Genomic DNA, 18,262 nt, shown 5'->3' on the forward strand with positions numbered 1-18,262 from the left:
GCCATCTTTTTATATATTTTCATATACTTATTGATCTGTTTGGGGTTTAGAATTAGCTCTGGATAGGATCTGTTATTCCTAAATGCCACTTGAAGCTCCTCATTTTATCTGATTGAGGATTTAATATGCCCGGAAGATTTTTCGGTAAGATTTTGTGTTCTAAGGGTAATACTGTAATTCCTGTGTAATTATTGATATTTGACTGTAACGTAATTTGAATGTTTTGTTTGAATTATATGACAGTCAGACATTAGAGATGCAGGCAGTGGTTTGAAAATGAACACAATAGTTCAAAACTAGCCACCATTAAAGATTCTATACATCGGTGATAGAGGACATGGTTTAATTGTGTAACTTTCATTATTTACCAATATCTTTAATTCACTATAGAGGTGGTCAATTGGTTTTATGTCTGCGTTCTTAGCTCATTTGACTATTATTGCTCACGAAAGTAGCACGTGAATAGCTGACCACTTTCTTCATTGTAGAGATGCTCATTCTCAGACAGTGGGCTGCGACAGGTCTGCCCTTTGTCAAAGTTGCTTATGTTTCTGGATTTCCCCATTTGTGGCTCATATCACCACCAGAATAATTTCCCATGTGTCTCTTCCCCAAGTATATATTTTGCCTACACTGTCATGTGCCCTCAGTGTCACCAAGTGGCATCCAGTTTCGTGGTTGGCAGTGGCCATGTGTGTGAGTGAGGTCATTTCTTAATTTTACTCTTGACAAAGAGATCTGTTCTTTCATAGGCTAACCGTGTAACACGAAGGAACTTGGTGACTGTCTTGCAATTAATTCTTTTATTACAGTTATTCTTTTATTGCATTTGACAGCCTTGAACCACACAAATGGTTTCATTACCAGTTTCGACTTCTTAGCAATTATCAAATAACCTGTTTAAAAAAATAAAAAGGGGTAGTAAAATACTAGAAAACAAAATTACAAATCATTTAACTTTTATACACAGCTTAATTATGCACTTAACTACACTACGTACCAATTCATTTACTAAAGAGGTCATTACATAGTAATTCATTAACTAAAGGGGTCATGAGACGTACCTGCAATGTAAACATATCAGAGCTCTAATTGCTGGATCTGAAGGCTAATGTTAACTACATAACAGTGTAAAGTGACTACTATTTTGATTTTCAATCTCTCTCTTATCGCTTTACTACCTCCTTTTTCGTAATTTGCAGATATCTCATCTGATGAAGACTTGCAGATAATGATAATATATGTGTGGAGTGAGGCTGTAAAATACTGTTAAAGATCCAGTCTTTTTAATTGAGTTGTCATAGATGAAGGAATGTGTCACTAATGGTGCTACTTTACCATTGACTATGAGAGTGAAAAATTTCATCTGGAAACATCCCCCAGTCTGTGGCCAAGTAACACCTCTGCAATCCCCCCTGCGGGTCCGGGGATTAGAATAGGCCCGAGGTATTCCTGCCTGTCGTAAGAGGCGACTAAAAGGAGTCCATCCCCCTCACGGGGGTAGTTAGCGCCTGCGTCCGGAGACGGACGGTTCCACGACCTATAATCGTGGTCTTTTTGGTTTTCACTTCTCGTCTCTTCCTTCCTTTTGTTGGTTCCTTTCTTTGCTCTTCTCCACCTCACTGTCTTCCTTACTCTTTCCCTTGACTTCTCCTTGCCTTCTCATTGCCTTCTTCTCCTTGCCTTCTCATTGCCTTCTTCTCCTTGCCTTCTCATTGCCTTCTTCTCCTTGCTTTCTCATTGCCTTCTTCTCCTTGCCTTCTCTGGTCTCCGCCTCGGCGTTTGAGACAGTCAGTCCTCTTTCTCCCTCTCTTTCTTCTTTTTCCTCTTCTTCCTTCCTCCCTGTGCGTGCCTGAAGGCCGACCCACGCGTTCGCACGCGTAGCCGGTGACGGGGTAACGCGTAAGTCCCCGCCCTGGGTAGACATGTAAGGCACGCGCGTACCCCCTGGTAAAGGCCAGGCCCGGGGAGGGGTGATTGCCTGAGCTGATACCTTCTGACCATGCCGATTGGTCCCTCCGTCTGTTTCTCGGGAGGTGTGACCTGAGGTGTAAACATTCACCTAAGGCGGGAGTGCCCTCTGAGAGGGTCCCCACAAGGAAGGAGCGCGCCATCGGAGACGCTGGCAATCATGGGGGATTCCTCCGCAATGGATTCTACTCCATCTCTCTCGACTTCGACCCAAAAACGGAAACGTGACCAGCCAACAGTGACAAAAGTACTACCGCCTGCCCCACAGTTCCTCGTAGTTTCTCGATCTGAGGACGGAAAGGATTTTTCCTCTGTCAACCCTTTCGTTATTCAGAAGGGCGTAGATGCCATAGCCGGATCTGTCAAATCTTGTACCAGGTTGCGAAACGGCACCTTATTACTAGAAACTGAAAGTGCCTTTCAGGCACAAAAACTGCTTCGGGCCACCCTCCTGTACACGCTCCCTGTCTGGGTGGAGGCCCACCGAACTTTGAATTCGTCTCGTGGTGTAGTCTATACTAGCTCCCTCGACAGATTGACTGACGAGGAGCTTCAATCTTTCCTCGCTGAGCAGGGCGTGACGGCTGTCCATAGGGTCATGAAAAAGGTCAACAATGACCTTGTACCGACCCGGACACTTTTCTTGACCTTCGATAGTGTTAAGCTGCCATCGCGCATCAAGGCGGGCTACGAGGTTATTTCTGTTCGCCCCTATGTCCCGACACCTACGCGCTGCTACCAGTGTCAGCGTTTCAATCACACTCGACAGTCTTGTTCCAATGCGGCTAAATGTGTCACTTGTGGCAGTGATGCCCATGAGGGTGACTGTCCACCTCCGTCTCCTCGTTGTGTGAACTGTCAGGGTGACCATGCCGCATCCTCCCGCGACTGTCCTGTCTATAAGGAAGAACGCTGTATCCAAGAAATTCGGGTCAAAGAGAAAGTGTCCACCTCGGCTGCTCGCAAGCTATTGGCTAGTAGGAAGCCCACGCTGCTCCCAGCGGGGAAATATAGTACTGTCCTCGCCTCTCCTCGGACTACCCGGGAGGTAGCAACCCAGACATGCAATCTGACCTTCAGCACCACGGTCGTCCGTTCGGCCAGTGCTAAGATCGCGCGGTCGACGTCTCCTCTTCCTCCCATCACCCCACAGACACCAGCCCCTTCCTCAGCTTCTGCTAAGACGAAGACCCCGAAGTCAGATGCACGGGCCTTCAAGAAGGAACCATCCCGTGCAGACTTCCTCCGTACCTCGACCTCCCAGCCTTCGACCGGTACTTCCACCAAACGTCCTTCCAAAAAGGCGCATAGGAAGCACAGTTCTCCTTCTCCGCCACGGCGCATTTCTTCTCCTGCGCCACCCAGCGGTTGCCGCCCCAGGCCGTCATCCGTTTTGCCTGGCCGCACCGCTCGTAGCCGTACATCTGGCCGTTCACCGGCGGAGGTAGCCCCCCCTCCCGGCCATCCTCCCGAGATGGCCGAAGACCCTATAGACCCAATGGACGATGACTGTCCGCCTACTGATAGCGGCGGCAGTGCTCGCTCGAAGCCAGGCCCTAAGCGGCCTTCGAGGTGACCCCTTCTCTCATCTTCCTTTTGTTACGATGGCACTTATTCACTGGAATATTCGCAGCATTCGCTCCAACCGAGAGGACTTGAAGTTGCTGCTCCGCTTGCACCGTCCGCTCGTCGTAGCCCTCCAGGAAACGAAGCTACGCCCATGCGATCAAATTGCCTTGGCACACTACACCTCTGTGCGTTTTGACCTACCCCCTGTGGTAGGTATCCCAGCTCATGGAGGGGTTATGTTGCTGGTCCGGGATGATATTTACTACGATCCCATCACGTTGCACACCGGCCTGCAGGCAGTTGCCATCCGCATTACTCTCCCCACTTTTACGTTTTCCTTTTGTACCGTTTACACTCCATCGTCATCTGCCGTTACCAGGGCAGACATGATGCAACTTATTGCTCAGCTACCTGCACCATTTTTGTTAACTGGAGACTTCAATGCCCACCATCCCCTTTGGGGCTCTCCAGCATCCTGCCCGAGGGGCTCCTTGTTAGCAGACCTTTTCAACCAGCTCAATCTTGTCTGCCTCAATACTGGCGCCCCTACTTTTCTTTCGGACACATCTCACACCTATTCCCATTTAGACCTCTCTATATGTACTCCCCAACTTGCACGCCGGTTTGAATGGTATGTCCTTTCGGATACATATTCGAGCGACCACTTCCCGTGTGTTATCCATCTCCTGCAGCATACCCCCTCTCCGTGCTCCTCTAGTTGGACCATCTCCAAGGCAGACTGGGGGCTCTTCTCTTCCAGGGCGACCTTTCAGGATCAAACCTTCGCAAGCTGCGATCGTCAGGTCGCACACCTCACGGAAGTCATTCTCGCTGCTGCTGAATATTCCATCCCTCACCCTCCTTCTTCTCCACGTCGCGTACCGGTCCCCTGGTGGACCGCAGCATGTAGAGACGCTTTACGTTCTCGTCGACGTGCTTTACGCACATTTAAACGCCACCCTACAGTGGCGAATTGTATCAATTATAAACGATTACGTGCTCAGTGTCGTCGTATTATCAAAGACAGCAAGAAAGCCAGCTGGGCTGCTTTCACAAGCAGCTTCAACAGTTTTACTCCTTCTTCTGTTGTCTGGGGTAGCCTGCGCCGGCTATCTGGCACTAAGGTCCACTCACCAGTTTCTGGCTTGAAGGTCGCGAATGACGTACTTGTGGCCCCTGAGGTTGTCTCCAATGCCTTCGGCCGCTTTTTCGCAGAAGTTTCGAGCTCCGCTCATTACCACCCTGCCTTCCTCCCCCGCAAACAGGCAGAGGAGGCTAGGCCACCTAACTTCCGCTCCTCGAATTGTGAAAGTTATAATGCCCCATTCACCATGCGGGAACTCGAAAACGCACGTGGCCGATCACGGTCCTCCGCTCCAGGGCCTGATTCTATTCATATTCAGATGCTGAAGAACCTTTCTCCTGCGGGTAAAGGTTTTCTTCTTCGTACATACAATCGCATCTGGATTGAGGGACATGTTCCCGCATGCTGGCGCGAGTCTATTGTTGTCCCGATTCCTAAGCCGGGAAAGGACAAGCACTTGCCTTCCAGTTATCGACCTATCTCGCTTACCAGCTGTGTCTGTAAAGTGATGGAGCGAATGGTTAACTCTCGATTGGTTTGGCTGCTCGAGTCTCGACGCCTACTTACCAATGTACAATGTGGATTTCGTAGGCGCCGCTCTGCTGTTGACCATCTGGTTACCTTGTCGACCTTCATTATGAATAACTTCTTGCGGAAGCGCCCGACCGCGGCTGTGTTCTTTGATTTGGAGAAGGCTTACGACACCTGTTGGAGGGCGGGCATTCTCCGCACCATGCATACATGGGGCCTTCGCGGTCGCCTCCCTCTTTTTATTCGTTCCTTTTTAATGGATCGACAGTTCAGGGTACGTGTGGGTTCTGTCCTGTCAGACACCTTTCGCCAGGAGAATGGGGTGCCACAGGGCTCAGTTTTGAGCGTCGCTCTCTTCGCCATCGCGATCAATCCAATAATGGATTGCCTCCCAGCTGATGTATCAGGCTCCCTTTTCGTGGACGATTTTACCATCTATTGCAGTGCGCAGTGTACACGTGTCCTGGAGCGCTGTCTTCAGCGTTCTCTTGACCGTCTTTACTCCTGGAGTGTCGCCAATGGCTTCCGTTTTTCTGCCGAGAAGACGGTCTGTATTAACTTCTGGCGCTACAAAGAGTTTCTCCCACCGTCCTTACGACTCGGTCCCGTTGCTCTCCCAATCGTGGAGACAACCAAATTTTTAGGCCTTACCTTTGACAGGAAACTTAGCTGGTCTCCACATGTGTCATATTTGGCCGCCCATTGTACCCGTTCTTTAAATGTCCTCCGTGTTCTCAGTGGTATGTCATGGGGAGCGGATCGAACCGTCCTACTTCGTCTATATCGGTCGATCGTCCGCTCCAAGCTGGATTATGGGAGCTTCGTATACTCCTCTGCACGGCCATCCATCTTACGCCGCCTCAACTCCATACAACATCGGGGTTTACGACTTGCGATCGGAGCATTTTATACCAGTCCCGTAGAGAGTCTTCATGCTGACGCTGGCGAATTGCCACTCACCTACCGGCGCGATATACTGCTTTGTCGGTATGCCTGTCGGCTACTGTCAATGCCCGACCATCCGTCTTATCGTTCCTTTTTTGACGACTCTCTTGACCGTCAATACGGGTTGTATGTCTCTGCCCTGCTACCCCCTGGAGTTCGCTTTCGTCGCCTCCTTCAACACCTTAATTTTTCACTCCCTGCAACCTTTCGAGTGGGCGAGAGCCGCACGCCACCTTGGCTCCAGGCTCAGTTCCGCTTTCACCTTGACCTCAGCTCGCTCCCAAAAGAGGTCACCCCCGGTTCGGTCTACCACTCCCGTTATTTGGAACTTCGTTCGAAGTTCATCAACATGACTTTCATTTATACAGATGGCTCTAAGACCAATGACGGGGTCGGGTGTTCCTTTATTGTCGGGGCACAAAGTTTCAAATACCGGCTCCATGGCCATTGTTCGGTCTTCACAGCTGAGCTCTTTGCCCTCTACCAGGCTGTTCTTTACATCTGCCGCCACCGACATTCTGCTTGTCATCTGCTCAGATTCCCTGAGCGCCATCCAGAGCCTCAGTGATCCGTACCCGGTTCACCCTTTCGTACACCGGATCCAACGCTCTCTTCAGCAGCTGGTGGATGTCGGTTCTCCGGTTAGCTTTATGTGGGTTCCTGGCCATGTCGGTATCCCTGGGAACGAAGCTGCAGATGCCGCGGCCAAGGCTGCGGTCCTCCAGCCTCGGACAGCTTCTAGTTGTGTCCCTTCGTCCGATTTTAGCGGGGTCATTTGTCGGCGCATCTTATCGCTGTGGCATGCCGATTGGGCTGCACTTACCGACAAGCTTCGGGCCTTAAAACCTCTTCCCGTGGCTTGGACGTCCTCCTCGCGCCCTTCTCGGCGGGAGGAGGTCGTTTTAGCCCGGTTAAGAATTGGACACTGCCGGTTCAGCCATCGCCATCTGCTGACGGCTGCGCCGGCGCCGTTCTGCCCATGTGGGCACTTGCTGACGGTTAGAAACATTTTAATGTCCTGTCCAGATCTTAACACACTGCGCCTCGATCTTAACCTGCCAAATACTTTCGATGCCATTTTAGCGGATGACCCACGAGCAACTGCTCGTGTTCTTCGTTTTATCAATTTGACAAACCTCGCTAAGGACATTTGATGATGTTGTTTTTTAATCCTATGCCTGTCAGTGTGTCTTTTATCGTGCTTTCCCTTTTAGTTGTTGTTGTCAACTTGTGCCTCGCGGTGCATTCTTAGAGTAGTCAGGGCGCTAATGACCATTGAAGTTGTGCGCAAAAAAAAAAAAAAAAAAAAAAAAAACCTCTGCAATATCCTTTTTCCCAGGAGTGCTAGATATGCAAGTTTCATAGGAGGGCTTCTCTGAACTTTGAAAGGGAGGAGATGAGGTACTGGTGGGAGTAAAGCATGCCGAAGGGTCATGAGTCGTGCTTGTGTAGCTCAGTTGGTAGAACACTTGCCCGTGAAAAGCAAAGATCCCGAGTATATGGGCCTTGGTCTGATACACAGTTTTGATCACATATAATGTACTATCAAGAAGAAATACCGCAACAGGGTGGAAGGGCCAGGAATGGAAATAGGGTGATATTCCAACCTTAACTATGAGCTAGGAGTGGAATGGGGTGACTTACAGATAAGTAAACGGGTAACACCAGGTAATGAGCATAGTATACATCATCTATCAACATTATGAAAAGGATCGTTGCTACTCACCATACAGCAAATATGCTGAGTCGCAGATAGATACAACAAAAAGACTGTCAGAAAGAGAGCTTTTGGTCAACGAGAACTTCGTTGAAAATAGACAAAACACACACACACACACACACACACACACACACACACACACACACACAAGTAACTTACACACGACTACAGTCTCTGGCTGCTGATTGTGGCCTCAGCAGCTAGAGACTGTGGCCAAGAGTGTGCGAGTTGTGTGTGTGTGTGTGTGTGTGTGTGTGTGTGTGTGTGTGTGTGTGTGTGTGTTTTTTTTCACCAGAGGCCTTGTTGGCCAAAAGCTCTCTTTCTGACAGTCTTTGTGTTGCGCCTATCTGCAACTCAGTCTGTCCACCATATGGTGAGTAGCACCCGGATTTTCCATTGTTTGATTCTACATCATCTCTGTGTCATAACACTAAAATTGTAGTTGCACTGGTGTATGTGAGGGATGTAGTAGCATTCGTCTTCCTACAGTGAAGAGATCCTTAAGGGTATAGAACATGTTGTAAAACAAGGATAGATAAGAAAGTCTTATTCTAATGCTCCTTTCACAGACGCTAAATGGAATGGTCCTCGTGGTTGTGGAATGAGTTTAAAAAAATCTGAAATGCAAACATCGTGTATTTATCACTTTACTGCACTGAAAATTTGTAGAAATCAAATGTTATATAACTTAGTATTTGATGTTAATAATATTGCATAACTGGTTTTACTAAGGAATTCTCGAGTGGAGTAGTAGTCGTTGGCCAACAATGAATCCTTTATACTCTTCACAAACTGAACTTTACTATTAGCTAAACTATTTATGGCTGCTGGAAAGTTGCTGAAAATGTATTTTTCTGAATATTGAACAAATTTGGCAACCAAAGAAAGTGACTTTAAAACTATATGTAGATTATTCTTCTATTAATTCTATGAAATGAGCTGTTGGTTTGGGCAAAAGGGGCAGGTTTGCTGTACATACCATCAACTACGCGATGTAGGATAAATGTGGTTGACTGTCTAATCATTTCAGTGGCTGCTATGCTACTGATATTGCCATTTTTAATTATTCCAGTAATGTGTGTGTGTGTGTGTGTGTGTGTGTGTTTTTTTTTTCACATTTTTATACGGACAGTACAAAACATTTGTAATAACTTTGAGGACTCATACATTTAGAAATAAGTACCTCTGTATGCTCTCGTGCAGTGCCACCGAGGAAGGCATCGAACTGCAGGACTTGGGCAGCAGCAGTGGTGCAGCGGGAGGGAAGAGGTCGAGCGACACCCCGCCGGTGGGATGCAGCTCCCGCAACTCGTACACGGAGCCTGGCAACGGGAACGGTTCCGGCCAAGGCGTGAGCGCAGCAGCTGGAGGGGTCGCCTCCCAGCCGGGTGGTGGCGGAGGAAGCGGTGACCGCGACTCGCTCAACTCGTCCACGGAATGCCACGCCAGTGCCACGCGTCTCGGCAGCCTCGACGATTCCGTATTCCGCAGTAACGGAGTCAGCAGTACGATAGGTATAGTTTGCAGTAGATGTCATTATTCTCTGTTTTCGAGGCAGTGACTGTGGGCTGCAGAACAGTCAGTTCTTCTTCTCCTGTTCGGGGTATACCGTACTGGCCAGAAGTAATTTGTGGCTGGAAAAAAGAGAGATTCTGTGGAGAAAAATTTCTCTCATTAAGATTCCATTCTCATTTTATTCTGCCACCTCAAAGAAAACTGTAAAAGTCACTGAATCTTACCATAATTCCACAGTGGCATCAATCAGTATTTAGAAATGAAGGAGATGTGTAGCATTAGCTGTTTAGAGCGTTAAATAACTTTTTTGCTAAACAATGTTGTGTTCTAGTGCTAAACGTAATGTGGTTGAACTATTATAGACTTACAGGCCATGTGTTCTGGAGTATGAAGGTTCCAGTCTTCACCCTCATGACTTCATTAAGATTTTCCATTGTTTTATGAATTACTTCTGGCAAATGCTGGAAGGGTTCCTACTATATTGCAACTGCTGGCTAACTGTCCTCTCCTTGTCAAACTACCTGTATACCTGTACATATAATCATAATCATTATCATCAATGTGCACATGCCACCCCCCCCCCCCCCCCCCTCGCACTTACACACACACACACACACACACACACACACACACACACACACACACACTACTAGTAACAGTAGTAGTAGTAATTAAAAGAAGTCTTTTTGCTTTGTGAAGCAATTTTTTATGTTAAACAAATACTTTATTTAAGTGGTAATAACATAACTGCGGACATTATCAAGCAACAATGTACAAAATATGTCTGCTTCCATTTGTTAGCATGCCATGATTTGCAAAGCAGACTGTGCGTCAGCATGTAATTATGTCCGGCATTCCCATCAGATGGCATAATATTGTACACTCACAAGTGTCACACTCTGTGTGTGATGTAATTTTCGTGCTGCAACAGTGACTAAACCTGCTTATAGATTGCACTTATTTGTTCTAGATGTAGAATGTCACGGCTGTGATTGTTTGATATTAAGCCGCTCAACAGAAGTGTGGGATGCAAGTACACGTCAGTCTTCCGCACTGATAATCCACCGTACAGTCGTGATCTCGCTTCCAGCAATTTATATGTTTCTTTGCATCTCCAGTCTGCATTTTTACATTTACCAAGAGCTAGTGATGACCATCAAAAGCTGATTTCATTCTCAGGCAGCTAACTTCTAACAAATGAATACAAAAGTTGATCTCACAATATGCCAAGTATCTAAATTCTGGTACTGATTATGTTGAAAAAATAGCTCAAACCGTGCTGTATCTGTTGCCAGTAGTGTTCTCCATGTAACTGTTTCTTTTCCCTGTGGTTTCACTCGCATGCTTATTTGACTCATATTGCACTCATCTTCTACTCTGCCATCTTTGGGCCCACCTGCCCCTCTCCTCCCCATGTCTATCTCCTCCAGTCTTCTCTCTGACCATATCCTCTTCTGCCTCCCTCTGTCCATCTCCTCCTCTTACATCCTCTGTCCACATCTTCCATCCCACCTCTCTCTGACCGTCTCCTGGTCCCGTATCTCTTTCCATTGCCTCCTGTCATCCTCCCTCCTAGCCATCTCCTTTTTGCACCCATCTCCCCTCTCCCTGTCTGTCTCCTACTCCCCACCTCTCCCTATTCATCTCCTCTAGTCCCTTTTCCTATCTGCTCCACCCCTTCTCTCCATATCCATCTCGTTTTCAACCCTCCATCCTCTCTGCCCATCTCCATCCCTGTGTTTGTCCATCTCCTTCTCCCCCTCTATCCCTATCCATCTCCTCTCACCTCTCTTCTTAACAACACCTCCTCCTCCTTCTCCTCCTCCCAACTGTCTGTTATTTATTTCCTGCCCCCTTTTTCTGTCCACCCCCTCCTGCCCCCTTCTCTCTCTGCACAACCCCTCCTGCTCCCCCCCCCCCCCCCCCCCGCTCTCTCTCTCTCTCTCTCTCTCTCTCTCTCTCTGTGTTTGTGTGTGTGTGTGTGTGTGTGTGTGTGTGTGTGTGTTTTCCCCTCTCTCTCCCTATCAGCCTCCCCTCAGCCATGCCCATCTGCACACGTAGCCCATTTAAAACAGTTTGATAAAGTGGGCTGATACTGTTCCAACAAAACATGCTTCCCATGTTGAGCAGCGTACATGTTGGGCTGGAAAACCATTTCTTGCCACTGTTGTGTAGCCTACCCTGCCAAGCAGGTTGATAAACTTCTGGTTTTAATCATAAGCATGAAGAGTGTGTAAGGTTGTCTTATTATTGGCCTTCAGCACAAAATAAAAACTTCTATCTAGTGCACTTTGATATGGTATCCATCATTGTTGTCACTCACTAGGACAGGTCCTGTGGGGTAGGGTTTACTTTTTGAAACGACTTATACAGTCCATGCATCACACCCAGCAGTCATTCATCCTGGTGGACCCTTGTTTTGTAGGTAATCGACGTAAGAATATTTCAGAATTTTGTGTGATGTTCTAGAGCCTTAAGAAAGAATTATCACACATACTGACGGTGTAGTGTAATAATTAAGTTATTTTCCACACATGCAGAAGGTTGTGTATTTGAATATCATTAGGTGCTTTGATATTTTTATTTTTTAATCTTTATCACAATAACTTTGATCATTACTTTTATTGAAGTAATTAATCTAAATGTATTTTAAAAAATTTCTAATACTTTTTCATTTTATGATGGCCATCATATTGACTTTTTGATTTGCTCCCATTTTTTCTCTTTAACATTCTTCTTTAATTTGGAATCTTTTTTATGTGTGTTTAAGTATTTATTATGTATTAACTTTGATTTAATTTCTACCATGTTATCATCTTATATTTTTGTCCATGTTATTGCATTTATGTATGTTCCTCATTTGGCTTGAATTTCATTTTACTTATAATCACTTTTTTTATTTAAATCTTCATCTGCTTTATTTTGTCCATAGTCCAACGAGAATTTGCTTTAAGTTCATATATGACAATTACTGTAAAAATGTACGTCTTCAACAAAAAACACACATTTGACACCATTGCACATCAGTATAAGTAGATCATTTTGTCTTTTGTTTTCAGCTGATGGACCAGCATTTTTGAATGTTTAAATGTTATGATACACAAATAAAAATAATTAGATCCACATGCATGTAGACACCAAATGGAAAAAGAATGAAAGGAAGAAAAAATGAGAGAAAATCAAAAGTTAAAACAATGATTGAAATGATATGACAGGTTGCTAGAAATAAAAAAAAAATAAAAAAAAATTATATTTAAACCAGTTAACTGAATAAAACATTAAGGAAGTCATTTCGGTAACGATTGAAAAATAAAAATTTTTGTAGTACCTGACTGAGATTCAAACTCGAAATCTTAGACATATTTTGAATGTACCTTAGCTATTATACTATGTCACCAGCCTGTTTAATATTGCTATTTTTAAGACTCTAGAGCATAATGTGAAATTATGAAATTTTTTTCACCCATTATTTGCTAATGGGGTCTTGTCGAGGTGAAAGTCAGCAGGGTGTGATACCTGGTGACATATCCTACATCACTGTATAAGTGATTTCAAAAAATTGATCCTACTGCTAGAAACATCTCCTTGCCAGATATGAATACTCAGTGTCATCTGAAGGTGCCAAATCAAACCATCACCTGTCACTCCCACCACTCTTTTCGTACCTTCTCTAACTCCCGGCAAAACTCCCCCGCCCCATTCAGCCGAGGACTGTTCTTTTGTTATAGTGTTGTATGACATCATTCTTGTGGTGTCAGTCGTGCCCTACTTCAGGATAACGAAATATCTTTTTATCAGACTATCATTTTTACCATTTCAGATTTTACTGAAACCCAATTTTCTGTGTGATTCAGTTGATCAAAATAAAATTTGAGGACCATCACAGGCTGCCAATTCTGTTCACATGCAAATCATATTTATAACAGTGTATTTTGACTCATACTTAGATGGAGATATCTCAGCTGCTTCAAAATGCTTTTTAAAGAAAATGTCAAAAAGTTAGTTGAGCAGTGCTCTTGTTTTGGGATTTGAAGGTTTATTTGAGGGAAGCCATCCCCTGCAAAACCCATTACACCACTGTGAATAAGAGATGATTCTGATTTACAATAAATGTTACTAATCATCATCTCCACCTTTATCTAGTGTTCATTATTTAGCACACAGTCTTTCACTCTGTCCAGCCAACTGTTTCTTATTCTTCCTCCTGATCTTTCTTTCCATCTTGTGTGTTGCCCGGGTATCCTCTTCTCATCTATTTGCTTAACTTATCTGTACCATGTAAAGCTTGATTATCCTGTCCTATCCTCTCCAATCCTGTAATGGTTGCTCCTTCACTTATTCTCTGATCCTCTCATTTCTTAACCTATCTAACTTTGTTGCACTGGTCTCTGAGGCATATGTCAGACTGGAATGTAGTACGCCCAGTATATAAACCTTCTGCTGTTTTGAGGGACATCCGTCCTCTATTTTGAGCTTCTGACACTCCTCCAGAATGCTTCTGCTTGTCTCCCTCTCTCATTTATTTCTGAAATTTTTTCCATTCTCCTGTATTAAGTTTCTCTGATACCATACTCAAAACTTTCCATCCTCCTCAGTCTTTCCCCACCAATTGTTATTCCATTTGTGACTCTCCCCATCTTCCCTGTCATGATCATTATTTCACACTTACTTATGCTAAATTTCATTGTATATCCTCATCTTATTCCTTGCCGTACATCAACTGCTCCTTCACTTCCTCTTCCTTGATTTCCTGGATCATCCAACAGTCTGAAAATGCCATTGCTTTCATGTTTCCTTCCTCAATTACTTGTGCCATTCTGGTCATTATCTCATCCATCACCCATAAATGTTAGTAATATTTAGAAAAATTTCTGAAAAGGAAACCAAATGCGAACAGTTTAATTGCATAGTAGAAGCTGATTTAGGTATAAATAGAGTGTTTAATATGAAAGCAGATGGGTAACCTCAAACAATATTAAGTTGTAAGGAAAAGTATTACGTGACATCAGAATCAACTTTTACTTCGTTAAAATGTAGGCTGTGATGAACAAATGGCATTCAGTCTGAATGAAGTGACTGATCTTAGAGTGGCAAAAAAGAATGAAAAATTTAAGAGAATTATATCACAAGTATATTTCAAATGAAGAACACTGGTAAATGACTTCCTTCAAAAAATTTAATGTGACTGACGACCCAAACATGAAAAGATATCATCATCATCATCATCCAGATGAACACTGTTGTAGATTCTGTAAATCCAATGTAGACAGAGAGCCGTTGAAGGTGAGCATACAATATCAAAACACATCGCCAACCTGTTTCAGCCGTTTTTTTATACTCTAGTTTTACACAGTTGAGCTGAACCTAACCTAAGAAAACCTACGGGCTTAATGGGAAAAAAATGTAATTCATACAGAACAATGTGGCAATGTCTGTATCTTTGTTGCACTGAGCACGAGACAGATGTTTTTGGAATAAGATATTTTCTGCCTGTTTGCCAGACCTGAAAGTGGATGTCCACCGCAAGAACAGTTCGGAGAGCAGCGAGGAGGTCGCAGTACTGAGGCCGGTGGTGGAGCGCGTGTCGGTGCACCGTGCGGAGGCCTGTACGCAGGCGGACCACAACTGGTCTCTCCGAGGCTCGAAGACGCGCGGTGGGTCACGTTGCAACCTGTTGTGCTTATATCGTTGGTGTACTGTTAGTGCAATTTGTTTAATTCTCTGAATTCCATTACACGATACGCTTTGCTCATGAGGCGAGATGCGGTGAGGAAGGCATCGAAATATTGAAGCCTCTGATAAGTTGGCAAATTGAAAGAATATTTGGTGAGAGCTGTAATTTTGCATTGGAATCGGCGATAGAAATGTGGACTTACTTTGGACGAGTGGTTGCTTGAGCTGACCAGAGGAGGTAACGTGGAGGGGTAAAAGGTACCGTATTTACTCGAATCTAAGCCGCAATTTTTTTCCGGTTTTTGTAATCCAAAAAACCGCCTGTGGCGGAAGCGGAAGTTCTGAAAAATGTTGGTAGGTGCCGCCACAACTAACTTCTGCCTTCAAATATATGTAGCGCTACACAGGCATGCTTTGCAGGCACAAAGATAAATACTGGCGCCAAAACCTCTGCATTAGTAAATAAATTTAAAAAAAAGGTGGAAAACGAGCTTTTCTTCTCCGCCACGAGTTTCGACCACTGCATTTTCATACATTATCCAACGAAGTAAATACAAATTCTGTATTGTTCATCTTCGAATGTAGCAGCATTTCAATGTAATACGAAAATCCACTGGCAAGACTGTTTGGGATGTGTGTCAATATGGCCAACTGTATGTTCTGAATTTTTTCCTACCTGTGAGAGGAGATGATTGCTGATAGAAACTTTTATGAATTGTGAATCACGTGCAGTGTTCTCTTCACCGTAAGAATAATACGAATATAAACATTTTACCATGTATTGTTTCGTGTTGTGCTGCTATCTCATTTAAATTCTGTCTGCCTAATAAACTACGTAACTAGAGTGAGACAACAGCGAACGTGCAAGAATATACATATCGTGTCATGTTTATATTCGTATTATTCTTATGCCTAATAGTGATACAGTCAGAAATGAAACACGGCAATTGACTAGATTTTTAAATCTAAGATGTCTCTAATTTCTGTGCAGAATGTAATGTACTAAAGAGGCGCCTGCAAAGATTTTCAAACGGAGAAAAATTTTAACTAAACTCTCATTCAGAACATCTTCTATCATACACAGTCTATTATTTGGTTCTTGTTGATCATTATCAAAGAAAGCAGCAATGTAAATAACAACAAATAGCAGTCTCTTGCCATTGTTTCGCTAATGAGACAATTCGCGAGCGGCGACAGGTCATGAACACTCATCATCAGAATGCGAAAAACAATGGATGACACAGTACAATAAGGCATTTTCAGCTTAGAGTGACATAAACACCTATAACAAAGAGAACGGCACTAATCAGATCAAAGAAAAACAAGCAATGAATTAAAATGAGACGAAGCACGTGAAAAAGGAAGGGTACCCGTATAAATACGGACGGAGCGCCTGACGCATAGCAGTGGCTACCTGGTAAAGCTTAACCGCTATGCTTAAGACTCGAACCAAACTACTGTAGCTGTTTTGTCATTCATTCGACCTAAATTGTGTCTCATATTACAATGGACCAACTTTGTTTCGATTTGGAAGTGCGGCCATAAACGTCTCTCTCCTCCTTGAATTTCAAGTCTCAAATTTCAGGTGCGGCTTAGATTCGGGAAAATTTTTTTTTCCTTGATTTCGAGTCTCATTTTTCAGGTGCGGCTTAGATTCGAGTGCGGCTTAGATTTGAATAAATACGGTACATGGCAAAGAGATGGGGAGGTAACGGGAAGGAAAGCACCACCACCCTGGTTACAAACTGTCCGTTTGAGACCGACTAACTGCAGTGTCGTCCTCACTCGGCCAACGGCATCACTCGAATGCTCCTCCAGCTGTTGTTGGCTTAGCAGACCTGGTGCTGCTACTTCAGATTCGAGCAGCTCCTCAATTGACCTCATGAGGTCAAGTGCAGTGCACCCTATTGTTACAGGCCTCCCACTCGGCATTAACAGAAATTAAACCGGGGCCCTCTGCACGTCGGTTGACTGTGCTGACTATTCAGTTGTGGAGGTAGAGGTAATAGGGACGTGACAAAGTGGGAGCTAAGTGGGTCTCTGTAGTAGTTATGAAACAGTGAGAGGGAGGGTGGGAGAATGGAGAATGTGTGATGCTGGGATCTGGGTCTGTGTAAGTGAAGTAGCAGCTGTGCTTGTGAGGGGGGTGGGGGGGATGCAAGAAGTGGGAGCCTCTTTCAACAACCAACCTATCTGGATCCTTCTCCTAGTACCAGTTCCTCTGAACTTCATAGGTGACAACTGACCCACCAACAATTTGACAAAGGCAGTGTTCGTAGCAGTTTTCTTTGATGGTTACTGTCTGATCACTGAAGTTAGGTGACATTGGGCCTGGCTAGTATTTGGATAGGTGACTGTCTGCTGAAAACCAGGTGCCATTAGTTTTAACAACTTGCAAGTCACCAAAGTAGCTTCCAGTTGAAAGACTTGTGCCAGGCGATAGTGCCACACAGAGATATTTTTTTCTGTAAGTGCAGGTGATTTTAAAACAACATAACTAGCACATTTTCATTGGTTGGCATTGGCCTACTGGTAAATAGTCAGCAAAGGATATTATGTACATAAGGCTGTCTTAAGTGTGACTCAATTAAATACACTGATGTAAATAAATAAGCATAGACCAGGGATGGCGAACCTCTCTACATCTGCATGCCATTTTTTCAAAAGAAATGTTTAATGTGACCGTGGCGAGCCATCAAACTATCTGTAGTACTAAATTTTAATAATGTGTATTGCTTGTCTTTTACTTACTTATTTTGTACGTGTTCAGACATATGATAGTACACTAATGCATGCATATTTTGAGATTTGATATTGCATAAAAATTTTGGCTCTACCGATTAATGAAAAAGAACAACTAAATACTTTCATAATAAAAACTCTTTTCTTTCAGCCACGAATCGAACTTTCGTACAGCAAATGTAAAATAAATATTTCTAGATTATCTAAATGAAAAATTGTAATTTCTGTTACTGCAAATTCAATCTAGATCATTTATATTAGGTGAAACTCTGTAACTTCCAGCGAACGGAAGCTGAACTTGTCATGTGATAAAGGGTTTCTTTAGCGAGTCTTTAATGTTTCAATTGAACCTGATTTATGCATAACTCTGCTCTGTGAAATTCTTATTTATACCTAAAGTTTTGTCAGTCCCAGCAAAATATGATTTAAAAACTTTTTAACTAAACCTTGTATATACACGAAGCATTTTTACTGAAATCACTGTTATACACATCACATTCTGGTGCAATAAA

The 18,262-nt window shown here is 44.2% G+C and overlaps 1 protein-coding gene across 1 annotated transcript in view; it reads left to right on the top strand.

Moving 5' to 3' along the window:
* Positions 1–18,262, top strand: part of LOC126106529 (pecanex-like protein 1) — a 274,178-nt gene that overhangs the window by 14,076 nt on the left and 241,840 nt on the right. Inside the window, exons 3-4 of the mRNA XM_049912855.1 lie at positions 9,024–9,334; positions 14,837–14,989. Coding sequence (XP_049768812.1) covers positions 9,024–9,334; positions 14,837–14,989 — 464 coding nt within the window. The remainder of the gene's footprint in view (positions 1–9,023; positions 9,335–14,836; positions 14,990–18,262) is intronic.

This window comes from Schistocerca cancellata, chromosome 10, assembly GCF_023864275.1.
Source record: "Schistocerca cancellata isolate TAMUIC-IGC-003103 chromosome 10, iqSchCanc2.1, whole genome shotgun sequence".
Taxonomy (NCBI): Eukaryota; Metazoa; Arthropoda; class Insecta; order Orthoptera; family Acrididae; genus Schistocerca; species Schistocerca cancellata.